The sequence below is a fragment of the Serinus canaria genome, chromosome 3 (assembly GCF_022539315.1).
Source record: "Serinus canaria isolate serCan28SL12 chromosome 3, serCan2020, whole genome shotgun sequence".
NCBI lineage: Eukaryota > Metazoa > Chordata > Aves > Passeriformes > Fringillidae > Serinus > Serinus canaria.
The window spans coordinates 102102786-102130761 of NC_066316.1; the positions used below are offsets into that span (position 1 = coordinate 102102786).

A 27976-nucleotide genomic window follows, 5' to 3' on the forward strand; every position below is an offset into this window, starting at 1 on the left:
ATATGAAGACATACACCTAAGCTTCAAATGCTGTAATTAGTAACATCCAAGCTAAAGATGAGGGCTGTGAATTCCATTGCTATACAATCTGAACATTTAAGGAAAAGAGTATAAGAGCAGAAAACAGAAAAAAATAATCTCATGTAATCTAACTACGAGGAAAGCAAAAGACAGAACCATCTGCATCTCAAAACTGTTCAAGAGCTAGTACTGAAAACACAACTTAACTGGAACTACAAGCAAACTCAGCCTCAGAAATTATGACAAATATCAGTGGATGCAGAACCTTCCCTGAGTACAAAAAACCCAAAAGGAGCAAGAAACTGACTGCAACCACAAGGAACCCATTAATAATATTTTACAAGAAACAAGGTTTTAAAAGACACAGGAAGAAATAACCAACATTTAAAAAAATACACAGAAAATGACATTTGATTTTTATCTTCCTGTCGTCTTGATATTTTTGACAAGAAAATAATTTTTTTACATTAATCACTCCCAAAACTCTTGCACCAAGGCACCCCTAATTTTCTACATTAAGTTTTTAATTGAAAAAAATATTGCTTTCGTTCTCTGCACTAGCCTAACTTAGCCTAACTTTAGCAACAGTTCAGGAATAACTATTCAAGGCAAAGGAAAAGCAGCTGATCCAAGCTATCTGAAGGTTGTTACAGTATGAAATACTATACCAGAAAAATTAAACTGGCAAAAAAATACATCAATACATTTTAAAATATTTAAAATACGTTAGCTGAGGAGCCAACAAAGGACATTATTGGCAAATGTTAACAAAAGGATTTTTAAATGGATCAGGTATCACACCTAAAATCTAAAGTATAAAATATACTTTAGTATATTACAATATAAAGTAAGACTATGTTAATGGAAACTTGTGATGACAAAGTCAAGTTAATAATTCAAACAAGAATCCAACAGTCATTCAGGAAGAAAAATCAAGAGTACTGATTTAATAAAAATAAACTTCACTATCATGGAACATAAGAGTATACAGTTAGGTATAAAAACTGGATCTATTAATTGAGAGCAAATAAATGCAAGACAGCTTCAATTATAAAAACAATCAAAGGATCACTACAAATTACAACAAGCAATTGTTATGCATATAATGAGAGCGCAAAAGAAAAATGAAAGCCCCAAATGTCCTGTATAAAAAGAAAAGGACTGCTACGTGTTAGAGAAGTACTTACCCTGTACACATCAAAGGGTATGAAGGCAGAGGCTGCATCCACTGATATTCACTCATGTTTCAAATTAATCAATGGCCTATCTTTCCAAAGTATTCACTGCTATGGAGTTCCACAACTGTTTCCCTTTTCCCTGCCTGGCTGGTTACAGCTTGGCTCATCCAGGGCTGACACAACCAACCTGCCTGCTGTCACCAAACCCATGAGTGGCTTTCTAGCATCCCTGGCTGGCCTGGTATCCACATAAGGTAGGAAGGTATCCCATCTGTCTTGTGGGAGATCCACTTTAAACAATCTGGACACAGCCCAGCTATAACCCTACCTTCCACCCAGCTGGCAAAACAGAGGTAAAGCAAAGACATCAGAGCAGACCTATGGCAGGATGAGCACAAGATACAGTAAGGAGAGGAAGAAAATAATTGAGGTCTAGCTGATGTATAGCACACTACATTTAACAGCCACAAAAATAGCAATAAAATTACAAATTAACATCTGGTACTGGTCATAGAACGAGTGAGGGGGGATGCGGAGGGGAGGAGGTTTCTAAGGGAATTTCAGTAACATTACCTTTGGGGGTAACAACTTGGTTTACAGCAGACTAACAAAGCTTAAAGGGAGGTATTTCAGAGGGCTGAAGTCAGAAGCCCAGTCTCAGGACACAGCAGTGGAGTGCTCTACATTTTTGGTTGTTCTGTGTAAGACTGTATGTCTGATGTTGACAACTCCTCTCCTAACACATTTGCAGCCAGTGCATAAGAAGCCTATACTGTCCCATCAAACACTGGAGAAGCACTGCCTGACCCACAGAATCACAGAATGGGTAAGGCTGGAAGTGAACATAGCAGGTCCCTACCAACGCAGGGTCATCCCAGAGCACATAGCACAGGATTGTGTCCAGGCAGTTTCTAAATATCTCCAGTAAGGGAGATCCCACAGACCCTCTGGGAAATCTGTTCCAGTTCGTGTTCACCTGCACAGCAAAGATAATCCTCCTCATGTTCGGGTGGAATTTCCTGTACATCAGTTTCTGCCCCTTGCCTCCAGTCTTATTGCTCGGCACCACCAAGGAGAGCCTGGTCCATCCCCTTGACACCCTCCCGTTAAACATTTATAGAGACTGAGGTCCCCTCTCAGCAGTCTTTTCTCGAAGTTGAACAGGTCCAACTCCCTCAGCCTTTTCCTCATAAGAGAGATGTTTCAGTCCATTAATCATCTTTCACAGCCCTCCACCTCTCTTGTACTGAGGAGCCCAGAACTGCACTGCGGCACAGAGGGCAGTTTTGCCTCCTCTACGGACAGCGAAAACGAAAGCGGGGCACATATCCCCTCAAGTCCACCATTACCTGTTGCTTTTCCCAACACCGCACGACCCGGAAGGCTCCCCCACTCCCCAGAAAAGAGACACGGGTCCCTTGGCGGCCGGAACGCCCGTGCGGCCGCCGCTCCCGCTCTCCGCCATCAGAGATGGGCACCTGAGGGAGCGCTCACACCCGGCGGGCCGCCCACGCTGGGCAGCGGGTGACAAACGCCAGTTCCGACCGCTAACTGGCCCCGCAGAGCCACCTGCGACAGAAGCGCGGCGCCAGGCCGGGGGCAGCGGGGGCAGCGGGAGGAGCGGGTGGCAGCCGTTGCCCCGCCTTGCAGCCGCCAGGCCGCCCTCCCTCACAGCTGTCCAGAGAGCGCGGCGCGCCCGGACAGCGCCCGCCGGGATCTTCGCCCGGCATGGGTCACTCGTCCCTCGTCTCCCCTCCCTTCGCCCCTCGCCTGCTCCGCACCCCGTTACCTGGGACAGCTCCCGATGCCCGCACGGCGGGGCGGACGGGGCGGGACGGACCGGAGCGGGCGGAAGAGCCGCCTCCGCGAGTGCGGCGCCTGCGCGCTCCGCGTCCCACGGGGCGCGTTTCCGTGCGCGCGCCATTTTCGGGTGTGGGGGGGGCGGAGCACCCGCCGCTCTGGAGCCGGTCAGAGCGGGCCCGGCGTTCCCCCTCACGGGGCTGGGCGTTCCCCTCACGGGGCTGGGCGTTCCCGCTGCTCCTCGCGGAGGCGGGCCCGCGCCCGGGCCGAGGCTGAGCAGCCCCGGGCAGCTCGGGCACGCCTGTTCCTGTGGCTGCAGCGGGGCGGGAGTTTCAAACGCTGCGTGCGGGGAGCCCGCGCGTCCGGGCTCTTGGCTCGCCGGCAGCGGCTCGGGGTCGTTTGTGTTCATCCCGCCGGAAAGATCCCTAGGCGCTTGAGGAGGAATCTGCAAGTGCTGGAGCGCGCCGCTGCTGTCCTTCATGTGAGCAGGTTTATTGGCAAAGCTGTGCTGCAGAGAGAGAAAGAGAGGGAGATAGTTGTTAAAAACGTCAGGGCTTTCGTGTTTCCTCTGCCGTGTTTTTCCTCCTTTTTAAAGGCCTCTGGGCGAGACATAAAATATATGCTTAGCTGTCTTTGCAGGTTATCTTGGTGATGTGTGAAAGTATCTCTGTATGAATTGAATTTCAGCGTTAAATGCTTTCTGTGGTTATTTTTAAGTACCTGGCATTTCTGGCAGTGTAAAAAAACTTAGTAGAGCAGACTGTAGTCTTAAAGCACTATATACGACATAAAAGCTTTACAGGTTTAGCACATTCTGGCCTGAAGAGACATTGAGAAGGTTTTGTAGGGTAGTGGTTATTTTAACTGTTAACGATCTTCAGTGATTTCTAAGTATACGGAAATAAATCAAGTTCAGTCTTGCTTCTCTGGCAGTTGCCATCTCTCTAGGGTTGGAGGCTTGTGGTGAAAGAAGCTGTTAAATAAAATCCGAGTAGAGAGATCATTCATGTTAAGAGTAGTTGAGCTATTTGTACACTGAATTCAAATTTAAATATTTTATGAAAAACACTCAAAAAAACCAAAGACTGCTACCAGTCTTGCAGTCTTTCATAGCTTACTGTTAGTTATATATTCAATGTGATGTGAAAAACTTAAGTCTTCAAATAGCTGTACTTTATTACAGTGAAAAAGTCGGCCTTTTTTTTTTAGTTTTCAATTTTTATGCTTTTTTACTATTATTTGTAATCTAACCAGATGTAGGGTGTTTGTAGTGTATTTGTCTTTCCCATTAATTAAGTACTATGTGTGAGTCCATAACAATATTTAGAAACTAACAGTTGTTTTTTAAGAAATTGTATTGATGCAGACTAGCAAAAACCAAATAGTAACACCAAAAAGACATCTCCCTTCTTTGTTAGGTGTTCTCTCACTGAAGATGAATTATTGTGCTTGTCTTTTGGGAAGGTTTGGATACTTCCCCTGTGTATCAGAGAAACTGATTATCCTGGACTTCAAGAAATTGTACTATGTAGTTGTATGCTTGATTTGTATTTTTAACTAATTGTTATGTGCTTGGCATACAACAACAATAGCAATACTTTGTCTGCATACCACTGAAATGAGGTTGAGTCATTGTAGTAGTTAAAGAAATGGATTAGAGACCTAGGTTCTGTTGAAAGTAAATCTTAACATGACAACTTGGTTTAAAAACAATCTGGAATTGAATAGCTGCCTTGCTTTAAAACAGAAGAGTATGAAAGAATGCATCCTCCAAAGGCAGGCTTGGTGTTCTGACAGACTCTGGTGTTAAATGTGAGAGCCCACACAGTGGCTTAGCTCCTCACGTGTCTCAAGCAGATCTCTGAGCACTGGTAGCTCGTCTAGTCTGATTTGTTCAAAGGAGCATTTTAATTTACCTGATTGTACAGTAGTGTCAAAAGCAGAAAGAAATACAAAACATTCCAAGTTGTATTTGATTTTTATATTCTAATATTGGGAGAGAAGAGAGAAAATAAATAAGCATGAGACAAACATAGTACCATAAGACAGTGTGGGAATAAATTGGTATTGTGAGGGTGGAAAGCAGAGTATGTGCTAGAGGCCTTGTATAAAACTGGCAAGATGTGAAAACCAGAAGAATAATGAAAACAGGAAAATGAGTGTGGCAATGGGGTAATGGAGCTCTATAAGTTATATAAGACAAAGAGCTCTACCTCCTAGTGGGTGTATGTTTTCCACTGGCATGCATTATAGGTAGTGCTAGTCACACAGTACCAGAATGGACACAGTGAAACACACACTGGTGTGTTTCTGCAGTCACAGTGCTAGAAATGCCAGGACATTTGTTTGGAAGGGAAATTCAGAAGTCATAATGTTGTACTCAGAGCTTAGTAACAAGTTGGCCCAATCCTGTTTAAGGGCTCTGTGATTGCCCAAAGTGCTAAGTTTGGACTCCGTGCCCTAAGTAAGAAGTTCAGGAAAAGTAACAATTTTCTGATCAACTTGGATATCCTGGCCAAGAAAAAGGTGCACTGTCCTGAGCGAGGTGTGCACATTGCACGGAGCTATTCCCCAGGCATCCAGGGCCAGAATGAAGTATTGCCTCCTTCTTAATACTGCACTGGAGTTCTCTCCCCAAATTTCAGTGCCAGTCACTGCTGATTCCTTGCTCAGAGAGGCTTCCATCAGCACTGGATTAAAAATAGGACAGCATGGCGGCTGGATGTTAAGAATGTCTGCAACCTATGAGCAACCACAGCAGCAATACCATCTCTTTTTTCCTGAAGTCCAACTTGAATTTCCCAAGCCAGAATCTCTGGGTGTTGACCCCTTTTGTATCATCTTGGAATGCAAGGAAAGTTTAAATTCTGTTGTCATTCTAAATATTCCTCAAATAGCTTTAAGCTGCTTCTATTTTTACAGAAAATTTTAATGTGAATCCTACCTCAAATCGGGAAGTAATTTCCTTAAGAATTCTCTGTAAAACTTGGATTGTGTTTATGTAAGGGACACATTAGACTTGGAAATGATTAATTTTTTCTTTTTTTTTTTTCTTAACTGAGTTTGGTTTTATTTATGTTCAGTTTATTAGTAATGCAACTATTCCATCCAAAGAAGGTATTTGGTAATGAACCATCTGTGAACTGTAGTCACTGCACTTAGAGGACTTGGAAGTGGACTTGGACTCAAAAAAGTAGAACTTCTAGTGGCAAATGTATTTATCTTCTGAACCTCACAGTCATAATGCTTCACTTCATGCCATTTGCTGAAAATGTTTTATTTTGTTCGGTCTCCACAGTTAAAATCTATCTTCTGACAACAAGGACGCGAAAACAATGGGAGTGACTTACCTGTGGCAAATCCTTGAGCCTGTGAGACAACCTGTCAACATAAGTAGTCTCAGAGGGAAAACACTTGCTGTTGATTTAAGTTTGTGGGTTTGTGAAGCACAGACTGTTAAAAAGATGGTTGGAGTAGTTACCAAGCCACATCTCAGGTATCCATATAAATTATTCAAGCCAAATGTCTTGGAGCTGTTTAGTTTTAAAATGTTACTTATTCAATAGACTTCTAAGAGTAGCTCTGAAATTCATATGACTGATGTTTTGATTCAGTTATCACTTGTGCTACATATATAAAGGGTTTGAAGTTAGTTCTAAGTAGATCCCCATGTTGATTTAAATATATTTAAATTATTCTTCAGGCATTTGAACAAACTTAAGGAATATGTATATATTTTTAATTTAAATTACTTATCTAAGGAATGAGCATGTTTCAGCATCTATAATTTCAAAGTCCTGTTCTCTGCAAACAGTGCTAACAATAATGAAAACATTATTGAAGACAAATTTTCATCAGTGCTTGTTGTTAGTTACCAGTATAGAATACTGAGTTACTAGATGGTGTTATACACTCCTGTGACTTCTGTTGAATTCAGCACAATATAAAATATCAGCATGATACAAAATCTCAGCATTTTCTGAGAATAATATCTTAAAATGTTTTATACTTACAAACTCAAATGGATAATTATCTATAAAACTGGCAGCATTACCAAAGTCATTACATCAGTCTGATAGGATGTCCTGTGTCCAGTGGAATGGAAGCATCAGTCCAGACCTCCAAAGCAAGACAAGGAGTTGAACAGATTTCTTCCAAAAAATGTTTTCAGACAGTTGAAATTCTTTTTTTTTTTTTTTTTTTTTGGAGAATTTGTATTTTCACGTAACTTATTGTTTAGATTGATCTTTTTACATCATTTGTGAAAATAGAACTAACCTGAAAAGACCAGCTTACTGGCTTTTGCTAGTAGTAACTGTACAAAATTAAATCTAGTGTAGGGGTCTCTCCATGTCTGTCAAAGAGATAAGTGTTTGATCTACTCCTTTTGAAAGATTGATACTGGAATTACTGGTAAAAGCATATGCTGTTTGATGTGACTACTGTTTATTTTACTGTTGTAATCCAAGTATTTATTACTACAGCCTTGTAAAACTCCACCCCTCAGTGGTGCTGGTTTGCATATGAAATAAATTGGCTTTGTAATGGTATCTAGAAGTCTGTCCAGCACTGCAGCATTCAGTCACTTGAGGTGTACTTGTATTGATAGATTTGGGGTTAATAGTTGATATAAAATAACCAATGTAAATATGTGTTTAGAGGCAGATTTTGGATATTGAATATATTTTTATTAAGCCTTTAAAATTTGCTTACTTCTCTACACCCAAAAAACATCCTTTCTGTCCTTATATGGTATTTTCTTGGGAATTTTATAAAGCTGCTATAATTTCATAGTATGGCAATTTCAGCCAAAGACAGGAATATAGCTCACAGGTTTGTTTAGACAGGGGTTGAGAGAATCATTAGAGGCAAAGACAATGCTAGGGTTTTCCCAGTGGTAGGGTCAGGAAAACATAAGGGATATAAGGAAAATGTCTGAAGAAATCAGTCTTGACAAATAGTTCAGCTTATGGAACACTTTGCTTTATTGCAGAAACCTGTTTTTTCGGTTCTCTTTCTTTACATCAATGGGAATTAAGCTAGTGTTTGTCATGGAGGGAGAGGCCCCCAGGCTGAAAGCAGACACCATGAGCAAGAGGAATGAGATGCGCTATGGGCCTGCGAAGAAAACTGCAGCTGTAAGAACAGGGAGATCTTTATTTAAAGCCATGTTAAAAGAGGTGAGTAACTGAGTGTTAAAGTATTTTTAATGTGATAGAAAGAAATCTTAATCAAATTAAATACAGGAGCTTGAAATAATTGATAGCTTTTGCTACAAAGGCTGGGTAACTGAGGTTGTTGTTAAGAGATTCCTTCAGGGTAAATTAGGGTGAAATGACACTGAATGACTGGTGTGTACATTTTTTACAGGTGAGCCAGTTGTGTAAAGGAGGAAATCAGCGAGATAAAAAAAGCATTATCCCACTTCACAGGATCTGGTTATTGTTGGCCTCATCCAGCTCAAAAACCAGTTTGTTGCTAAAAAAAAGCTGGTTTTTTGTTGGCACCCTCCCATGGTGGGTGTGCACCCCCTATGTCATACTGGATCAGAGGTTTGGCCAACACACACCCAAAAATTCTCCTGCTCTTTGGCTGGGGGTACAAACATGGCCTCAGCAAAGCACCTGCTGCTTTTTTAAGTGGCCACTTGTTTGAGTTATTAACCCCTAATATTTCAGTGTCTTACAGCTTTATACACAATGAATGTAAACAATGTTTTGAGGTTTGAAGGAATGTGCACCTTTGAAATCAGGCCTTACAGAATCTGTTAAGTGTTATAGAAGACAGTATCAGAATAATTTTCTTATTGATATGTTCCTGTGCATGTTGTGCTGTTGTAACTTACAATTGTGTTAGTTCCCATACTTCTTCATATACTCCCACCCCCATTAACCATTTTTGTCTATTCAAAATTCTATGAAGTAGAAATTAGGTGTTCAGGGCTTCACTAGACTGTGCATACCAATTCATGTTTTATTCTAAAATTCTAAAATAAAATACTTGCTCTGAAATTTGTAAGTATTTATCTGCGTGTCTTGCACAATGGTCCGGTCTTGGTAGGATGACAGCATTGTACTTTTCTGCTTGATATTCTTGGGAAGTTTGGCACCTGTTGGAAGATGTCTGTTCTGGCTCAGCATTACTGCTTGAGTAAACAGCATTTCTTCTCAAAGATAAATACTCCTTTGTTCCAACTCTTCTGAAAACATCCTAAATATCTAGTTCAAGTGTAAAGATTTTTTGTGAAGGAGTGGCCATTAATCATGCTGTGTTCAAGTCCTGTAATTAATATTTAGCTCTTTGTAGATATCTACTTTTCACTGATACAGGAAATTATTTTTTGCTGAAGTAGTGCTTTCATTGATGAGGTGTTATATAGGCAGAACAACAGTAGCAGTTTTTAAATGCACTTGTGTGTGAGAAAAAGCATGCTATTAAGTGAATGTAATAGCTCAACATTCAACTTCCTTCCTTTTGTGTTCCTTCTTTTAGTGTCTTGAACTGCTGGAGTGTTTAGGTGTCCCTTGGGTTCAAGCAGCTGGAGAGGCAGAGGCAATGTGTGCCTATCTAAATGCAAAAGGACTTGTTGATGGCTGCATTACCAATGATGGAGATGTTTTCTTGTATGGAGCTCAAACAGTTTATAGGAACTTTGCCATGAATGCTAAGGTAATGTGTCTCACCCTGTTCCCACCCTTTTTATAGACTCTCTACAAAAATGTAAATAGAAGGAAGGGACTTGAAAAACACTTATATGTTATTAAACTTACCTTGTAGTAGTTGGGTTTGTTTAAAATAGTATGTTTAAGACAGGAACATTTTATTTGATTCACTGGTAATTCTTGTATTGGCTGTGAGAGGAAAACCACTGAGAACAGGGTAATATTGCCTGTTTGTAGTACCCTGTGGTGTCTCTTATAAAGCTAAATAGCAATTTTTTTTTCCCGTTCCCTCCTTGTATGTAGAGAAGTTGAGTGAAGTAATTACTTCCTATAAATTTTACCCTTAGGCCATATAAGAGTGATCAGCCTCCTGGGTCTAATAAGTGTTCACATACTTGCATCTTACATGTTCATTTTATTATGAAAATACTTGCAATTAATGCTGTTCATCCCAATTGAATATGAATTGTGTAGAGATTGTAATCTGTATCACAATCAATTCTTGTGATCATTCAAAAAAACCAAACAATTTATGGCCTTAGAATCCAGCACTTCCCCTTGTGAAACTTCATATGGTTGGTGAACTCTCATCTCTCCAGTTTCTCTCTCTGCCCTTTAGGCAGTCAGCAACTCCTTCCAATTTAGTGTTGTTGGTAAACTTACTTAGTATTCCTTCCAGTCCTGAAATTGAGTTAACCCTTTTGGTATCAAGTTTGGGATGATAATGAAGATGTTGAGAAGGGGGCTGAGGATAGGAGCCCTGTGGAACTCCTCTTGTGAGAGGTTGCCAGCTTGATTTAACCCTATCCACTGCAGCTCTTTGTGCCTGACCTGTGAGCCAATTGCTCACCCATCATGTAACATGGTGTGTCCTGACCTCTTGACTTATTTTAGTTTCTTTCAACAGCTGATGCCCATACTTGAAGTTCCAGAACTGTAGTTGTTCATGTGATGTCCATGCATTACATTTTGAATTTTAATGGCTTTTTTTTTTTTTCTATTAGACCCCTCCTCTGGGGTAGAACCCTTTCTGTGGGTGTGGGTGAATAGGGGTGAGTAAGCATCCCAACTGAACATGTTCCTTCCCTGTAGCAGGTGTAACAGAAATAATATGTAGTAAATTTCTCTTGCAGGATCCACATCTTGACAGCTACACAATGTCCTCTATTAAAGAGAAACTTGGTTGTGACAGAGAGTCTTTGATTGGGCTAGCAGTTCTTCTGGGCTGTGATTATCTTCCAAAGGTAAGCAATATAATTATTTTTATTTGGTGCTTACACTGTCTTGAAAAGCAACAAAGTGTATCAAGGGAGATGGGCATGCTGGGAAAGCTTATGCAATGCATGATTACTGAGATCCAGATGTGTAGGAAGTCACTGTAAGTTCTATTTGTAAATTCTATTCTTTAGTCTTCTAAAAGACTAAAGATATTCAAAATGGTTCATGAACATCAGTCTTTCTAAGACTATTTTGTCTTGTTCCAAATCTTTTCTATAATGGAGGTGAAGGCAAAAGTTTAGATGCTGATTACATTGAGCCAAGGTGTGAGAACTCCATTGTTTATGAGCATGCTTTGTAACAAGTCACATACAAGTGCATCCCTGGCAGAGGAGCTGTGGAAAATGAGAAGAAATTTCTTTGTCTGTGCTCTTTGAAAGACCTAGTAGTGATGGTTTTGAGCTGTAGTTATTAGTAAAGGCAGTTCTGGATGCAGTTTGGATGTATTCCCGTTCCATTGTTTGTAAATATATAAATTATGAAGAATTAGAAGTGATCTATTTAGAAGTTTACCTAATTAATTGAGAGGAATTTCACTTCTTTTTTTTTTCTTTTCTGTAAACTCTTGAATTCTTTTTTGAGATGTTGAACAGAAGCTGTTGTAATGGCTGTTTGAAAGGGAGAAGAAGTGGGATGAAACTTGATTTCCATACAGTTCATCATGTAGTGACTTCAGGCATTGATTGCTCCCATTCAGGCTTGCAGCAGATACCCAGTTATTCTTAAATAGTTGTGTCCCCGCTTGATAAAACTATCCTTTAAACAACTGATACTGCTGGAAAAAAACAAACCATTCATTATTTTTGTTTTGGGTTTTTAAATTTTGCTTTTGATATAGGAATCTTTAAATAGTTTGTTACTACTGTGTAAAGAGAGGGAGTAAAAACAAGCAGTGGATAATCAGTGATTATTGTACCAAAGCAGCTCCTGGAATGCCAGGTTCTTACATAGTCTTAAAATGTCACAATTATGTGATGCCAGATAGATTCTTTGAGTTATTGCAGCTCAGCAAAATAGATGAAGACAGAAGTTTGTTAAGATAGCTGAATTATGGGAATGTGTTGGGAATGGAGATTGGCAGACCAGGTAAATGAGAATACCACGCTATAATTGCACTTATTTTGTTGAAAATACATCAAAATAATCCTTTCCTTGCAGCAGCTGAATATCTGACTTTACTTGAATGTCTGACTGTAGTCCAATGAGGACTTGGTTTGAAATTAGATTTATTTTATATGGTTGTATGTATTCAGTTGTGCCATTACAACTGAATATAGATTTATTTGTAATGATGCTGTAGAAAGTACACTCAATACACTCTTCATAATCAGGTGCATTGATTCTTGGCAAAATAGGGTGAAGATGGAAAGAACTGAAAAACAATATGAGTGTGTTTTAAATCATAGACTGATAAAATAGTTTGGGTCAGAAGGGATCTCTGAAGTTCACTTAGTCCAACCCCCCTGCAATTAGGGACATCTTCAATTAAACCAGGTCACTCAGAGCTCCATTCCAACCTGACCCTGCATATTTCCAGAATGGAGTATCTACCACCTCCCTGGGCAATCCATGCCAGTGTTTCTCTACTTCATTGTAACTTCTCTTTTCTGAATTGAACTTCTTTTCGTTTATTATTGCTTTCCATTTCCTTCTTTGCCTTGTTTTTATCTCAGGTGCTGTTGATCATAAGAACATGTTGTGTGTTACACTGGCAACACAGCTGTAATCTGTCACCTTCTCTGCCCTTAAACTTGGTCAAAAATATTTTTCTCAATATTTTTTCAACATCTGGAATCACTTGTCATTTCTCTACACTACGTAATGTTTTTGTGAGAATATGAATATTTCGATTGTCATTAAATAATATTTCATATTTCACTATAGGGGGTTCCAGGAGTTGGGAAGGAGCAAGCTTTAAAGTTAATTGAGACTCTGCAAGGTCAAAACTTATTGCAAAGGTAAAATGGAAATTTACCTAAGTGTTTTTTATTCAAAGACCTAAGAGTATGTACTTCAATTCCAAGACAATGTTCGTAATATTTTAAGTTAGGGAGGATATTACCACATTCCTTACCTTGTGTTTGCTAAAGGAATTGTTTTGCTAGGCAAGTCTCATATTTGTTTTAAACATGAGCTGGCTCCTAGCTTTTGAGTTAGCAGGTACAAGTTGATATATTGAAGTGAAAGTTGTAGGTACTGATGAGACTTGCTGATTTTTTGTTGGGTTGTGGATTAGGATTTGAGATACCAAGTGCTTTCTGTGTTATCATGTGTGTGTCAATGCTAGAAATCCAACATGATATGCTGTAAAAGACCCCTGTTTCATAAGCTGAAAAACTTTCTCTTGGATAAATGCTTGACAAGTATAAATAAATTATTTTTCAGTGGTTTAAGTGTGAAAGCTAAAAATATTTCTTGATCCTTTTAATATCATCCTTTTAGGTTTGGGCAGTGGAAGGAACAATTTCAGCATGATGATAATCCACCTTTGGTTGTTAAAAGGGTAATTCACTGTTCAGAGTGCCATCATCCAGGTCAGTGTGAAAAGTGCTGAGCTGTACTTTTAGCCTATTTGTTTACTTTTTATTATGGGGTGATGGGTTTTGTTTTATTGGGTTATGGGGTTTTTTCTACTTCTTCATGTTTTCAATGTTGTGTATATGTATCCTTATATAAACACTTCCAAGGCTTGGGACAAATTTTCTTCAAATGTGAAGCTACTGGGACAGCATATGGAATGTTATCATAATGCTGGTGTGGGATCCCAGATATTTGCCTTTTTAACAGGATCAGTAAAGATAGCATGCTATACTGCTTAGCAACTTCATCTTTAGTTGCTTGAACTGGTCCTGCATCAAGAGGACCGAATCTCATCATTGATGAAGTACATGGCAGTGTTTTTTCAAGAAGAAATTAATCCCAAGTACTCTGATTTTGGTATCATCTTTGATCAGTGAACTCATTCAAATCCATCATTTGGTGAAGGAGAAGCCTGATTCAAATATATTGAAATATATTCAAATATATTACTTATGTGTGTTTTCCAGGTTATCACACATTATGATAATAAGTTTCCAGCTTAAGATCTGAAACTCTTGAGAGAAAAAGTCTTCAGAAAAATGGAAGCCTGCATGTCTTTTGCAGCTTTTACTATAGATTTATAAATGCAGCTAATGCCCTCAGACCTGCTTACAGCTGCCATTCACATCACGTTCATACTCGTTCTGAGCTTTGTATTTGTAATACTGCCTTTATAGGTTTGGAGATTTTGCAACGCCTTTCCTCCTCACTTTGTGTGTCTGTTGCTATAGGATCTTACAAAGAACATGAGCACAATGGATGTGAATTCTGTGAAAGTGTGAGATGCTGCAAACCCAGTGACTCCAAACATTGCTGCCCCTGTGCATGGCATCAGTGGGAGCGAGTGAAACAAGCAAATGCAGTGGAGGACGGTATCAGAAAGTAGGAATGGCCTGAAAATTTAACTGCTTTTCCCTGCATTCATATGCAGGGTGAGCATTTAGATGCATCATTTTTTCCCATTTTTTCCTCAGTTCCTAATACATTTGTTTTTACCTCCAGAAAAGCCATGAGTTGTGAGGGTTTTCCATTTTCTGAGGTAACAAAGAAGCCTACTTAATATCAATTGTTTTAATCAATTAGCTTAAATTTCAGCTTTCTGTCCTCTCTTAAACTGTTTCTTTTATGTTTTATCTCAAGGTTATCCACGAGTTTCTTGTAAACAAGAATAAGTTGATCAACATAAAGGAATGTCGAAGGCCAAATTTATTGTCCTTTCAGGTATGGAAAAAAATATTGAATATTCAACTTTGTAGTCTTTTATTCATTACTGAGGAAGTGATAATGGTGATCTTCATTGGTAATTTTACTTGAAATAAGAATTTAAGAATCTTGCTACAACATCTTACTAGACCTCACTGTTTTGAAAGCCTAAAATTGAAGACTTAAAAAAAAGAATCACTTGCTGTAAATAGCTAGATAGAAAAGTAGAAGAAAGAGAAAGCTCACTTGTCATTGTTTTGTTTTTCATTGTCCAGTATTGCTAGATGGGGGTGAGGGTGTTAATATATGCACATTAGCATTGTTTTCTAGGAAGGCTTTTTACTTCTTTTTTATTGGCAAAATCAGATCTCTTACAATGTTTCATTTTTTGGGTTAAATGACAGTGTAAGAATTATGGATAGTAGAGTAGATCACAGTTAAACAATGTGGCTTTAGTGAAAATCCATGTTCATTGTCTCACATGTGAAATCTGTAACTTTCACAGCTCCTGGTAGAGCTGATGTGAACCTGAGGTGTCTAACAACTGTTCTATCCCTGCTGCTGCCACCACACAACTGTTCCCTTGGCTTGGCACTGACAGCTGATAAATGTGCCCTGCTAGGGACGCCTGTTGAAGTATTGGTGGGCATTACACCAATATACAAAAGTACTCTAGATATTTTAACTTTTTAGCCCAGTGTCCCAACTACGTAACTATCTAAGCATGATATCTAATAGAATAAAGAATGTATTAAAGTTTGTTGGTTTTTTTTTTTTATACAAACAGCTATTTGCTTCAGAGAAGATGGAATGGACCAAACATTATGCTTGTAAGAAGCTGTTAGCACTTTTGACACGCTATGATATGATCCAGAGAAAATCTGGAAATATTGACTCAAAACAACTGCAGGCAATACGGTAATGTCCTTGATTTCTTGAACTTAATATGTTTACTTCTGCTGGCAGATACAAACCACAAGGTTTTCCTGAAAAAAGGGAAATATTGTTTTCTTCCATCTTTGTTGCAAGTTTTGTGCTTGTTTTAAATAGAGGCAAAAATTCAGATCAGTGCACCAATTCTACTACTGCTGTACAAATACATAGAGCAGTTTCATTCTAACTGGCAGTGCTTGTGTTCTCGTGAGGTTGCTTTTTGTTCGTTTTTCCTTAGATCTGACTCAGTCCTTTGCTCAGGTTCTTAGCATACATTTAATTGAATTCTGTGTCTCAAGAGTTCAGGCTTAGAAATGAGCATCTGCAAAATTAGTCATAGTCTCTGATTGCTTATCAGACCTAGAAGCTGTCATTGTATTATGTGTCAACGCTACTTTTCATTCAGGACTGCTACATCTAGGAATTTAAAAATGGCCAAGTATACAGTTGCTAAAAATGGACGTGCAGGGAAGAAAAAGCAAGATAAACAGGTATAAACAGAATACTTTCCCACCATCCAGATTTCTGTTACTTAGGAATTTACTGAGCCAGAATTAGCATTTTCTTATTCTGTCAGCCCTCAATGTAATTATTTTTTTTAATGATCTAATCTCTTCTTAAACTTAAGTCAACTTCTAGAATCTACAGTGTCTGTTGGCAAATCTGAACTTCACTTTGTGAAGAGAATTGTGACTTATTTTCACTTTATCTGATGGTTTCGTTTCCCAAATGAAACCCAAATTCTCCCTGCCTCCCTAATTCTTTTATTGGAAGAAGATTAGTAATTTTTCCATGCTAGTCAAGGTTTTTAGACATTAATTTTGGGGCACGGGAGGACAGTCAATAGCAGTGTGATAGTATCACTTCTGGGTTGATGTGTCATAGTCTTGAATTAGTACTTACAGAGATGCTGATCTATTCAGTGTTGTCTTTCAAAAGATTGGGGAGACTGGTTGGAGAATGCTTTTAAAATAGATTGGCAAGATTAATTACCAGTATTTACCTTTATGAATTATTTCAGTGACATTGTCTGTTTAGAACACTTTCTGGTGTTTCAAGAGTTTAAGAGATGGTTTGTGCTCTGGAAGATTTCTTTTGTTAGCAAGTGTTTAAACATGCAGTAATGGTTCAGCAGGATCAGCATGATCCTACTCTTCATGCACAGGAAACTACTAAACTGGGGTGTAGATAGACTTCTAAGAAAAACCTCAGTGACTGACTGTCCCTGCTCAGTTCAAGTTGTGTCTCTATCTTTTGCATGAGAGCAGGAGGACAAATGACCCTGTCTGATCATTCAGAACATTACTGTCCAGGGCAACAGCCTTCTCTGGCATTAGTGTCTTAAAACCATAGAATCATTTGGTTTGGAGAAGTCCAACCATTAGCCTGACACTGACAAGTCCACCACTAAACCATGTCCCTCAGTTCCACACCTGCACATCTTTTAAATATCTCCAGGGATGGTGGCTCAGCCACTTCTCTGGGCAGTTTGTTCCAATGGTTGACAACCCTTTCCATGAATAAATTGTTTCTAATATCCAGTCTAGTTCTCCCCTAGTACATCTTGAGGCCATTTCCTTTCCTTTCTTATCACTTGTTACTTAGGAGAAGAGAGTGACCCCCACCTGGCTGCATCCTCCTTTCAGGCAGTTGCAGAGAGCCATGGACTAAACACCCCCAGCTTCCTCAGCTGCTCCTTTCACACTTGTGGTCCAGACCCTTCATCAGCTCCACTGCCCTTCTCTGGACATACTCCAGCACATCCAGTACCACCCCTTGTGGTGAGGGGCCCAGAAATAGACAGAAGATTTGAGGTGCAGCCTCACCAGTGCTGAGTGCAGGTGGACAATCACTGCCCTGGTCCTGCTGGCCACTCTATTACTGATACAGGCCAGGATGTCAGTGGCCTTCATGGCCACCTGGTCACACTCTGGCTCATGCTCAGCTGCTGTTGACCAACACCTCCAGATCCTTTTGCTCTTGACCACTTTGCAGCCACTCTTCCCCAGCCTGTTGCACTGCAGGGGTTGTTATGATCCAGGGGCAGGACTTTGCCTTGTTGAACCTCACACCATTGGCCTCAGCCTCAGTCCAGCCTGTCCAGGCCCCTCTGCAGAGCCTTCCTGCCCTCCAGCAGGTCAGCACTCCTGCCCAACTTGGTGTTGTCTGTGAACTGACTGAGAGTGCACTTGATCCCCTCATCCAGGTCATTGACAAAAACATTAAAGAGGATTGGCCCCAGCAGTGAGCGCTTGGGAGCCCCATCAGTGATTGACCTCCAGCTGGATTTAACTCCACTCACCACCCTTCTCTGGGCTTGACATCCAAATAATTTTTAACCCAGTGCACCTATCCCAGCCATAAGCAGCCAGTTTCCCTAGGAGAAAGCTGTGGGAAATGGCATCAAGGGTTTTACTGAAGTCTAGGCAGACTACATCCACAGCCTTTCCCTAATCCCCTAGAGTGGGTCACCCTGTTGAAGAAGGAGATCAGGTTGGTCAAGCAGGATATGCCTTTCAGGCAGATCAGCTGAAGATACCAAACTGATGTTTGTAGGAGACTGCATTATGTTTGTATCTTACAGAAAAGCTTTTTTATTTTATGTGTATGCTCTTCTGAGTGTCAAATAAAAATGTTTCAGTAGTCAAATCTATACTCCAAGTTTTGCTGTACTTCAAAAGTAAGTCCAGAGTAGTGTATTTTATTTAAAGATGTAGTAATTTCATCTTCATGAGAAGATTTTTTTTTTCTCTGATCTTTGCAGATAAGAATATTGAAATATTTTTAGATTTAAGTCTAGATTTCAGTAATTCAATGGGCTTCCTCTTCTTACAGGATTGTTAAGACACGTGTTAAAAATGGAATTCCTTGTTTTGAAATCGAATGGCAAAAACCAGGTGGGTCTGGTTTCTATGTACATTATGGAACAAAACAGTTCATAGAAAAAGATAAAATCAAGCTTTAAAGAGGACAAGAGTTTGGCAACACTCTAAGGCAATGGAATGTGGGCAAGATTGGAAACTTCCATGGAAATAACAGGAAATGTGCATCAAATTTCAAATACCCTGTAAGAAAAAGCAATGCTTTAAAGAAAACATTTACCCAGAAAGCAAGGGACTCAGTCTTCAGCTACTTTTTCTGGTACTTGTAAATAAGACTTGAACTGTGTATTTCATACCTTATTTCACTATGTACCTGAAGCTGTCACTGTTTACTAGCTAGAAAATTATCTGTGCTGCCACACTCCTCCTTGTAGTGTGTCCATTTGTGCCAGGAGACTGGCAGGAAGAAAAAGACTTCACTTGTAGATAAATCTCAAATATCATACTATTGACTTTTGATGTACCTTCTTTGTATTCAAATCTTTGCTGTTTGGTTTTTCATTCCCTACTTTGACATGTGTATATTCATATCAAAAGTACATTCATTATTTTTTCAGAACATTATGTTGATCCAGAAGATGAACCTGTGGAGTTGTTTGTAGTCACAGTAGAAGAAGAGTCTTTGTTTCAGGCTGCTTATCCTGATGTTGTTGCCCTCTATCAAGTTGAAAAGTCAGACATTCTTCAGAAGAAACAGAAAAGTAAGTCCAGAAGCTTATTTCTTATGAATCTGTGTGTCTTGCCGGAATGCAAAAAAGCAAAAACCATTTCTCCCACTCTTGAACAATATAATGCCAAAGCAAGATGAGGGGACTGTGCTTTAATCTTACTATTCTGTACTTTTGCATTAAGAAATATGAACTGTGATTTATATGCCACTCAAAGTGCACTTTTTATTATTTTTCTTTTCAGAAAAGAAAGACAGATCAGAAGAAAAGGAATTACCAAATTCTTATGATGAAATTACCAGTCTTCTGTCTCAAATTAATTTAAAGCCTACACACAGAATTCTTCCTAGGCAACACTCCATGTCAGATACAAAATCTCCCCCAGAAGATCAGACACAGCAGAGAATTACTGGATCAAAAGATGTAGCATTACCTTCAGCTTCCCTCATAAAAACAGTTCATGTGTCAGCATCAGCAGCTGCTCTTGCTGATTCATCTGTGCCCTCCCAGTGCACTAAGTGTTCAGGGGTATCGTCCTCTTCCTTTGTACCTGGTCTGCGAGTGAGAAGTACTGATGGGAAAGGAACTTCCTTCAGCACTACACCAGCCCATGGAGGTGATGACCATGATCCAGCAGCTGACTTAACCACATGCATAAAGTACTCACATCCCCTAAGTCATGAAACAGTAATAAATAGCTCCGAGTATTCTGATGTTACACAGTCTGATATGCTTTCTGACAGTGAAGATGATTTGTTCTCAAATGATGCTGTGGGCCAACTTCAGGAGTGGTCTTTAAGTGAGCGAATACTTAAGAAGGCTCCCATTCCATCACAGCCTTTGTCTGAAGATGCAGTGCAACTGAAGTCTTTGAATTGTTTTAAACAAACAAAAGAAACATTGAATCCTGGTAGAAATCATGTCTCTTCCTTGTGTCAGTTAAATAACCTAGTGCAGGAAAATGAAAATGTTCTATCAGAAAACTCTGTTAGTGAATCCAGCCTACAAATCTATCAAGATGCATACAAAAAAGCTGACATCCTGGCTGAAATGGTGCAAAAAGACCCTTCTAGAAGTGGTTCAGCATCTCTAGCCTGCAGTGGGAAAACAACAGAGACACTCCATCCTGGGTGTGAAATGCTTCCAGCATCTCAAAAGCCAGCAGATGCAACTGGCTCTCAAATTAAAGAAGCTTGTATTGAAACTGCTTGGAAAGCTTATTTTAAGAAGAGTGTCTGTCAGAACAGATGCTCTTCTAGTGAAGACAGTGATGATGGGCACGTGGATAAAATCCTGGTTTATGAGCAGCAGAAAAGGCAACTGAACCCTGGCCAGTTTAAGAACTGTTCTTCAAAGAAAAAGAGTAGTAGTATTGTTACTAGCAAAAGGACAAACAGTGACTCAGCCCTTTCAATTAAGGGGAAGAAGAAAATGACCAATTTAAAGAAAGCTGTTAACAGTTTCTCAGTGCAAGTAGCTCCAAAACCATCCTCTGTAGAGGAAATTAATTGTTCCCAAAGTCCAGAGCGACCAATTGAAAGATTGGGTTCTGATCCCACACAGCAAGAGAAAAGTGCTGTTCTGACTTCTGTGTGGGCAGACAGCCCCCTTCCCCTGACTGAAAGACTGAAAAGAAGAATCAAAATCAATTAGGTTCTCCATAAAATAGATTATGATAGCAATTAATTGTCAGTTCTTGAAGAGTTCTTTCTCAGAGGATCTGCAGTATGCTCTCAATCTTATGTGGACACAGTTTTAGTGAATCGGAGGTACTGACACTGGAGCTGAAGTTTGAAACTAAAATGTAAACAAAAGTGCCAAACAGATGACTGTAGGCAAGTACCAGTCATTCTGTGTGTGTTTACATTCTAAACTTGATACATAAGCTTCAGGATACAGTATGCAAGGATGAGGGAGATTTATTTAAGAAAAAGGTTTTTTTTCCCAACCAGTTGTGCAGATTTTGTGTACAGCTATTTGTCTTGCTTACAAAAATGCTTACTAGAAGAGTGCCTGCAGTGCTGTTGGATTTTCCTATTAAGGCAAAATGATGCAGCATTTTTAAACTGAATTTCTCCATTCTTCTCCACTAATTCAATTTTGCAAGTTTTGAAATGGGTTTTGAAATCTTGTGTTTCTGGTTGTATTGACCATCTCTGAAGGACCAGATAGAGAAACACAGCAGATGTGCCTCACAGGGTAGCTGAATTTATATCTGTCATGCCCCATAATAAGCTATTCTCCAGGGGGGCACCTCTTCCAAAGAGTGGAATAAGCCATGTAAGGATACTCTGGTGTTGTAGCTGTCATATCTAATATTTAAGGAAACTTGATGACTAATTTAATTAACTATAATTAGGGCATTTTTTCTTAAAGAAGGTTGAAATCTCATCTAAAAGGCACTTCCATTCATAATAGAGTGAAAGTTAAGTTACAGAAAATCTAGTTATCATATTGCAAGTTCTTTGAATAATGTCATGTTTGGGTGTTTTTTAAAAGAGGAAACTTGAGGACAATTGCAGTTTTGAAGGTGCTCTTCCTACCGCTTTATTACAGAAGCAATCTTTGTTCATACACCAGAAAAAGTTGTTCTCAACAGTTGCCTGTTGGAGGAATGCCTCCTTTTCTGTATTAGGTGTTTGTAACTTGTGTGCACCAGCCAGAAGGAAGACAATTCTTGCCAAGACATATTGGTAACAAGAGAAATTTACAAGATCTGCCTTATTTGCCTTAGTGAAAATGTCAATTCTTCATTATGGTCAAGGACCAAGTTTGGAAGTTGAATTCCAGATGTCTTAAGGTAGCCTATAGCTAATACAGTCTGTAATTAGACAAAATGATACTTTCTTAGTTTACTCTGTGGGAAGATGGAAAAGTTTTATTTATAATTGATTTTCCAAGTGAGAAATGTATTCTGAAAATGAGGAAAAAAATTGAAAATATTGGAAACTTATTTTCAGTTTTGAAGATGGTCTGACTTCTGGAGCTTCTTAAGTGCCTAGCTGATGTCAGAAGGTAGCTGGAAGTACAGTGTTGTGAAGGAGAATAAGAGTCACTGGGAATTTTAAAGAGAGAGATTCATATCATGAAAGAATGGTTTGGGTTGAGGGGGTCCTTAAAAACATGCAGTTCCAACCCCTGTGCCATGGGCAGGGAAGCATTCCTTATGCAGTGGTCAGAAATGGAGACATCTGAGTGGGGTTTATTTGTGGAAAAACACTGCTTTTGGTTATGTATCATTTTTTTTTCCTTGCTGATGGTTTTGAAATACTGAAACTTGAAATCAGGTGTTTAAATTTTGATTAATAAAAATGCCAACATCATGTGAACACACTCACTTTTGTTCCCTCACAGGGTATGGGAATGTGCTCTTTTGTTAAAAGGGTCATTCAATTTCATCCACAATGTGTGCATTTCTGTGATTTAGAGCTTTCTTTGGAATCGGGGGGGCAGAGTGGATTTTGGAGGGAATTTTCTTTGTTTTCCAAATCTGCTTGAGATGACTGCTTCAGTGGATGAGTAGGTGAAAATAACTGTCAGATTTATGTGAATTATGAAAGTCAGAAATTACATATATTAAGAACTGCAGAGGAAAAATTATTATGTTGCTGATTTTTCCTACTAATTAATCAGGTTTCACAAGTTACAATTCAAACATGAAAAGCAGGAAATTCTCCATTTTTTTCATATGTAATGCATCCAAATTTTGTGCCAATTTTCTGCCACTACTTTAGAACAAGCAATAGATGTGGGGAAAAAAAACAACTATGTAAAATGCTCCCTCTGTTTATGCTGTAGCTGCTCATTGCAGTAAATAAAAACATTTATCATTGGGGGTGATTGTTGCTTGAATTAAACTTGTGATTCATTACAGAAGGGTAATTGCAGTTTTTAAATTGTTTTGGTTTCTCATCTTTATGTAATTTACTCGATCCAAAGATTAGGGATGGTTTTTCTTTGGAGCTTTTACCATGCTGACTGCTTTGCAACCTCTCACACTTGGGAGAATGATGTTTAAGTAAATTGAGGGGGTGTAACATAACTTTCTTCTGCAGAGAATGTTTCTCCAGGATTATGTTAAACTGCCTGTAAGAATAAATCAGTTGATGCCTCAGCCTCATGAGCCTGAATAGATTTTCTTTTATCATCCGTCCTGGTCTGTCTGAATAGGCTCTACCAGGGTGCTTCATACAAAGTAATAAAAATGTAGCTACTATTGAGGTGGGGCAGGTAAGGGCTCATCGTTCTTGAAGTCATTTTCTGAAAAGTTTTCTGCACAAATGCTGTCCCAGCCCAAGTATTTTACCTGATCTGTCATTCCTGCTGGCATCCCTCTAGCTTTGATGATGCTCACAGAGATCTAGAGCAGAGCCATAGGTTGTGTCTTAGCAGGGTAAATATTATTTCCGCCTACAAACAGTATTAAACATTAAATGCAGCTTATTGGTTCAGCATAGCTTGGCAAAGGGAAACATTTACATGTCATTCCTTAGGATTGTAACTTAATATTTCAGGTCCACAATCAATATGAAAAGAAAATAAATGCTGTTTATATGGAATATATACATAGAGAGCTAGAAAAAAAATATAATTTAAAAGATCACTTCTCAATGTCTCTGTATCCAATTGTAATTTTTCCATTGGTAGAGATTACTGAAATACTTACCCACATGTGAACCTACCTAACAAACACAAAAATTTCATGAACATAATAAATCTTTTGCTAGAAAGAAATTTCCTAATTTGAGAAGGATTTATTTAACTTTGCACAGCCTTGGTTCTGTGCTCTTGTGTCAAGGGAGATGCTTCAAAATGAAGTGGCAAAAGAGACTAATGGCAGCTGTTACTTGAGACAAGATAGTCTTTTCATGTCTAAAAAGGTGTCAGGCCCTGCCATATTATAACAGCAGATAAAAGGAAACTGCAGTTAGAATATTACTGGGAGTTGTTGTAAACCCAAGTGCTACTGACGAAACCATAAACTCGGTGCTAGATTTGGCGCTTTTTCCTTCAGGAAACAAAACACTTTAACTGTTTCAAGAAAACAAAATTACTATCAGTGACAGAAGCATTCTGCACAGTTCTGCTCGTGTATCCTGCATTACAGCTACCATCAGTACTGAATTTAATTTAATCACATAGGAAATTTGAAAAGTTCTTTGAGCCCAAGCCTTGTCTCCCCTGCCCCAATTTCCCTCGCCCAAGTTGTAGAGGTTTTGCCACTTCAGAGACTGAGAATAACTGGAGAAAGGGACATACCTTTGAAAATCTTGTTCATCAAAAACAACTAGCCCCACTAAAATTCCTGTTGGATATTTAATTTTCATTAGCTGCCTGAATATAAATCAATTAAGGAAAAGAAGTTAATCAGGAACATTTGAAATGCCAGCATAGTGTAGAAGTAGCTCTACATTAGTATTTGTTATTTTAATATCTTATTTTTAAATGCAATTTGCTCTGCTAGAGCACCTCTGCAGCCCAGCTTGAAGCCCAGCTAGTTGTCTCACAAAATATTTTTCACAAATGTTGGATCTGTGGTAAGTTATGGGTATTCTTTGGCACATATTAGAAGGAATTGTGAGTGTGGTTTGTTTTTGGATAATTTCAGGGGCAAACCAGATGAGGCCTTGCATGCTGTCTTAGTTGTCCATCCCAAGATCCCAGTGTTCCGCTGGCAGTGACACCAAATAACAGAAGAGATAGGCCCAACCCTAGAAACGGTCCAAGTTTTAACAGCCTCAAAACCATGAAACTTGTGGCTCCCTTTGAGGCTGAATTCAGACTGTCTTTTAGTCCAACATGAGTGCCACGTCCCAAAGCAGACTGAGCCTTTAAGCCTCTCTGTGTCTCAGCCCACTGCAGTGTATTGTAGACATTTTCTTTGAAGCTTTTACACTGGAGAGTTAAATTTGCTGTTTGATCTACTGCTGGGTGGACAAGAGCCCTGAACTCAGTCTCAGAATCCCCAAAACCTGGAGTTTAATGGAACAAAGGGCTTCAAGAGTGACAGCCACATGCATACCTGATGTACAGGGGCTTCATAGGACTTCATCTCCAGACTAATGTGTTGCTAGTTTCTCTAATTATTGAATGGCTTCCTTACCAAATCAGACCTGCCAGTTAGAAATGTGGAATAGAGTCTGACTTCTGCTAATTAGGGCCATGCCTTCCTGAGGGAAAGAAATCAGCAGTGGTTCTGCTGACAGTCTGCTGGGCAGCCAGCTCACATGTGCTGCCCGGAGCTGTGATGTGGGCTGTCTCTGGCTGTCAGTCACATCAAAGAATACAGAGGGTACAGGAGGGGTGCATGAGGATGTAAATGCTTTGCCTGGAGGAGTTATCAAAAAACTGAAAAAGGTGATGCTGATATTACAGAGAAGTTTAGGAAATACAACAGAAGAGCAGGGAATAGTACAGTGGTGTGGCATAGGGCATCTATGAATCCTTCATTCCCAAGCACTTGTGCCAGATTTGGTATAACCTCCTGGGAAAGCCCAAGGCATGCAGATCAGCAACTCTACTCCTTTGTACAAACCCAGCTAAACTGCTGTCCTCCCTGTGTATGGCTCCTACAACGATTTTTAGTGAGTCATGCACAGCCCAACATCTACTCCTGCTTTTCTATTACCTTTTAACCTGAAAAATACAAGCTTTTACAGCATAGTGATTTGTGTTCTTTGTGTTTATTATTTATGAGATGTGTGGGATTTGTAGGTGTTCTTTCTATCAATCAGGTCCAAGGGAAATTGATGGGTTTGTGCTCATGCATCTCCAAGCAGAAATACACCATTGTTCTGGAGTCTAGTGAAATGCCATCATCCAAGAGAATGTCACTTTGTTTCCCTTTCTAAAAATCCCTTTTCTTCTTGCAGATTGCTTAGAATTTGCAAGAAAGCTATTTGGGAAAAGTTGTAGCCTCATGATTTTTGTTTGTGATTTCTAGAGAAATACTGTTTTCCGTTGATGGCATTTTGTTGTTTTTCCCCACTATTACAGTCAGTTGCTGCCTGCTATGGTTTCTAGTATGGTAATGGTAAAAACTCATAGAATATGTTATTCTGGTGTTCTGTTTTAAGAATATTCTTTTTAGCAATACCAGAAGAAAATGCTACAATAATCATATCGATAAGGAGTTCTGAGCTATAATAATGAACCCAAGCAGGATGAACAGTGATATTTTCTATTTGGGGTTGGTGGTAACTTTTTCAGCTTCAAAGGCCAAATTTCTATTTACCAAAAAACCTTCATCCAGAACCTTCTAATCCAGCACTTTATACATTGTAATCTCTGGTGTTAGTGGTTTGGAAACTGGGCTGAAAAATATCCTGTAATAATCGATTGATTTCTGTATAACAACCTAGCATATTTAATAAATTTTTTTTAAAGGCCAGTAATTCTTTACTTGTTCTATTCTCAGCAGCTCACCACTGAGGTCTTAAGGAGAGAATATTCCTCTCCCCACAATGATAATCTGAAGAATAACTGTGTAAAATGGATGTGTGGCTCTGGCATTGAAAATGTTTGGATTTTTACAGAGAACCGAACAAATCCACCAAGACTGTATTCCTACCAATAACAGAGGTGTTATCTTGCAAAAACTTCTTTGTGATAGCATATTTACCTTGTAAGATTCCAGTAATTTAAGTGTGGGATTTTTTTTTTCCTTTTCTACTACAACACAAACTGTTTGTGCTGGGAAGCCGTAAGTTACAGATTCAGGAAAAGTCTCTATCAACAATCATTGGTGTCCTCCAATGGCCAGGACACTCTTACCACAGAAGCCAAAGACTTGAAGCTGCTCTGACATGACAGTGAACAGGAAGATTTCAAAATTGTGGGGTCTTCATTCATATGATCTGGTACAGCCCTCTTGTATGGAAATCTTAGAACCTTGTTGCTCCTGCCTGGGAAAAAGACCTGAGTTTGAATATTGTGATTATCTGTATTGATAACTTGGAATACAACCTAAGCAAATGACTGTGTGGGATGAATGTTTCAGAGAGGGAATATATTAAAAATCTGACCAACAGAAGAGCCAGTGAGGTACCAAGTATCCATGGTGCAGATAGCATTTACCAGCAAAGATATTCTGGGAAGTCCCACCAGACCCACCCAAGGACATCTTGTGAAGAAGCTTGTGGAGCTCAGGGTCCCCAGCCAGCTCCTCCCAGACACTGCCTTGTCCAACCCAACCTAGAGCCCTCTGACAGCAGTCTACCCTCTTTCAAGTTCCAAATAAAGTTCACTTAACAAAACCTCTCTGCAGTTGTTAATTTAATAAAATACAGTGCTAGAACTTCCTCTTATAAATAAAGTACAGTGCAATTGTGGGGCGTTATACCTCTTGCTCTTCTAGTCAATTAAATTGATCAAATATTCTAATACATCACTTAAACTATTCATTAAAAACTCCAAGCCATAGTACCTCTTAGAAAAGTAATTATGTTTGCAGAATGACAGCCAATAGTAAAGATAGGTACAGCATCTACCTGGAGAACAGACAATTTAGGAAGTGCACATTAAAAAATTCCTCTAAATGTGATTCAAGCTTAGAAGCCAGTTTATAATTGCTATAATATGAATCACAGTAGCTCACAGTTTGGCAATGAAAAGGAGTGGCTTATTTTAAGTGCTCTTTTATTAATTTATTGTCACAGATCTCAGTTTAATAACAACATTATGTGATCGTGTATTTTATTTATGGATTATTTGAAGAATCGGTTATGCAGATATTCGGATTAGTGGGCTATCAAACCATTAGCCAAATAAAT

At 39.2% G+C, this 27976-nt stretch overlaps 2 protein-coding genes across 4 annotated transcripts in view; one reads left to right on the forward strand and one right to left on the reverse strand.

Moving 5' to 3' along the window:
• The window catches only part of SMC6 (structural maintenance of chromosomes 6), a 38873-nt gene extending 35741 nt beyond the window's left edge, over positions 1–3132 (reverse strand). For 2 of the 3 annotated variants that reach the window (XM_050972566.1, XM_018921000.3), the window contains exon 1: positions 2549–2682. The gene's annotated coding sequence lies outside the window, so the exon portion shown is untranslated. Of the gene's footprint in view, positions 1–2548; positions 2683–2988 lie in introns of those variants that run through there. The other variant, XM_009095450.4, reaches the window with a different exon arrangement.
• Positions 3133–3277: 145 nt separating this feature from the next.
• On the forward strand, positions 3278–23319 carry GEN1 (GEN1 Holliday junction 5' flap endonuclease). The gene is made up of 14 exons (XM_009095464.4): positions 3278–3480; positions 6298–6495; positions 7993–8179; positions 9492–9668; positions 10795–10905; positions 12824–12897; positions 13382–13473; positions 14251–14401; positions 14522–14558; positions 14660–14740; positions 15510–15640; positions 18491–18552; positions 19095–19238; positions 19450–23319. Exons 2-14 carry the CDS (start codon positions 6335–6337, stop codon positions 20856–20858), a joined length of 2817 nt encoding a protein of 938 aa, XP_009093712.3. The 5' UTR covers positions 3278–3480; positions 6298–6334; the 3' UTR covers positions 20859–23319.
• Positions 23320–27976: the final 4657 nt, after the last annotated feature.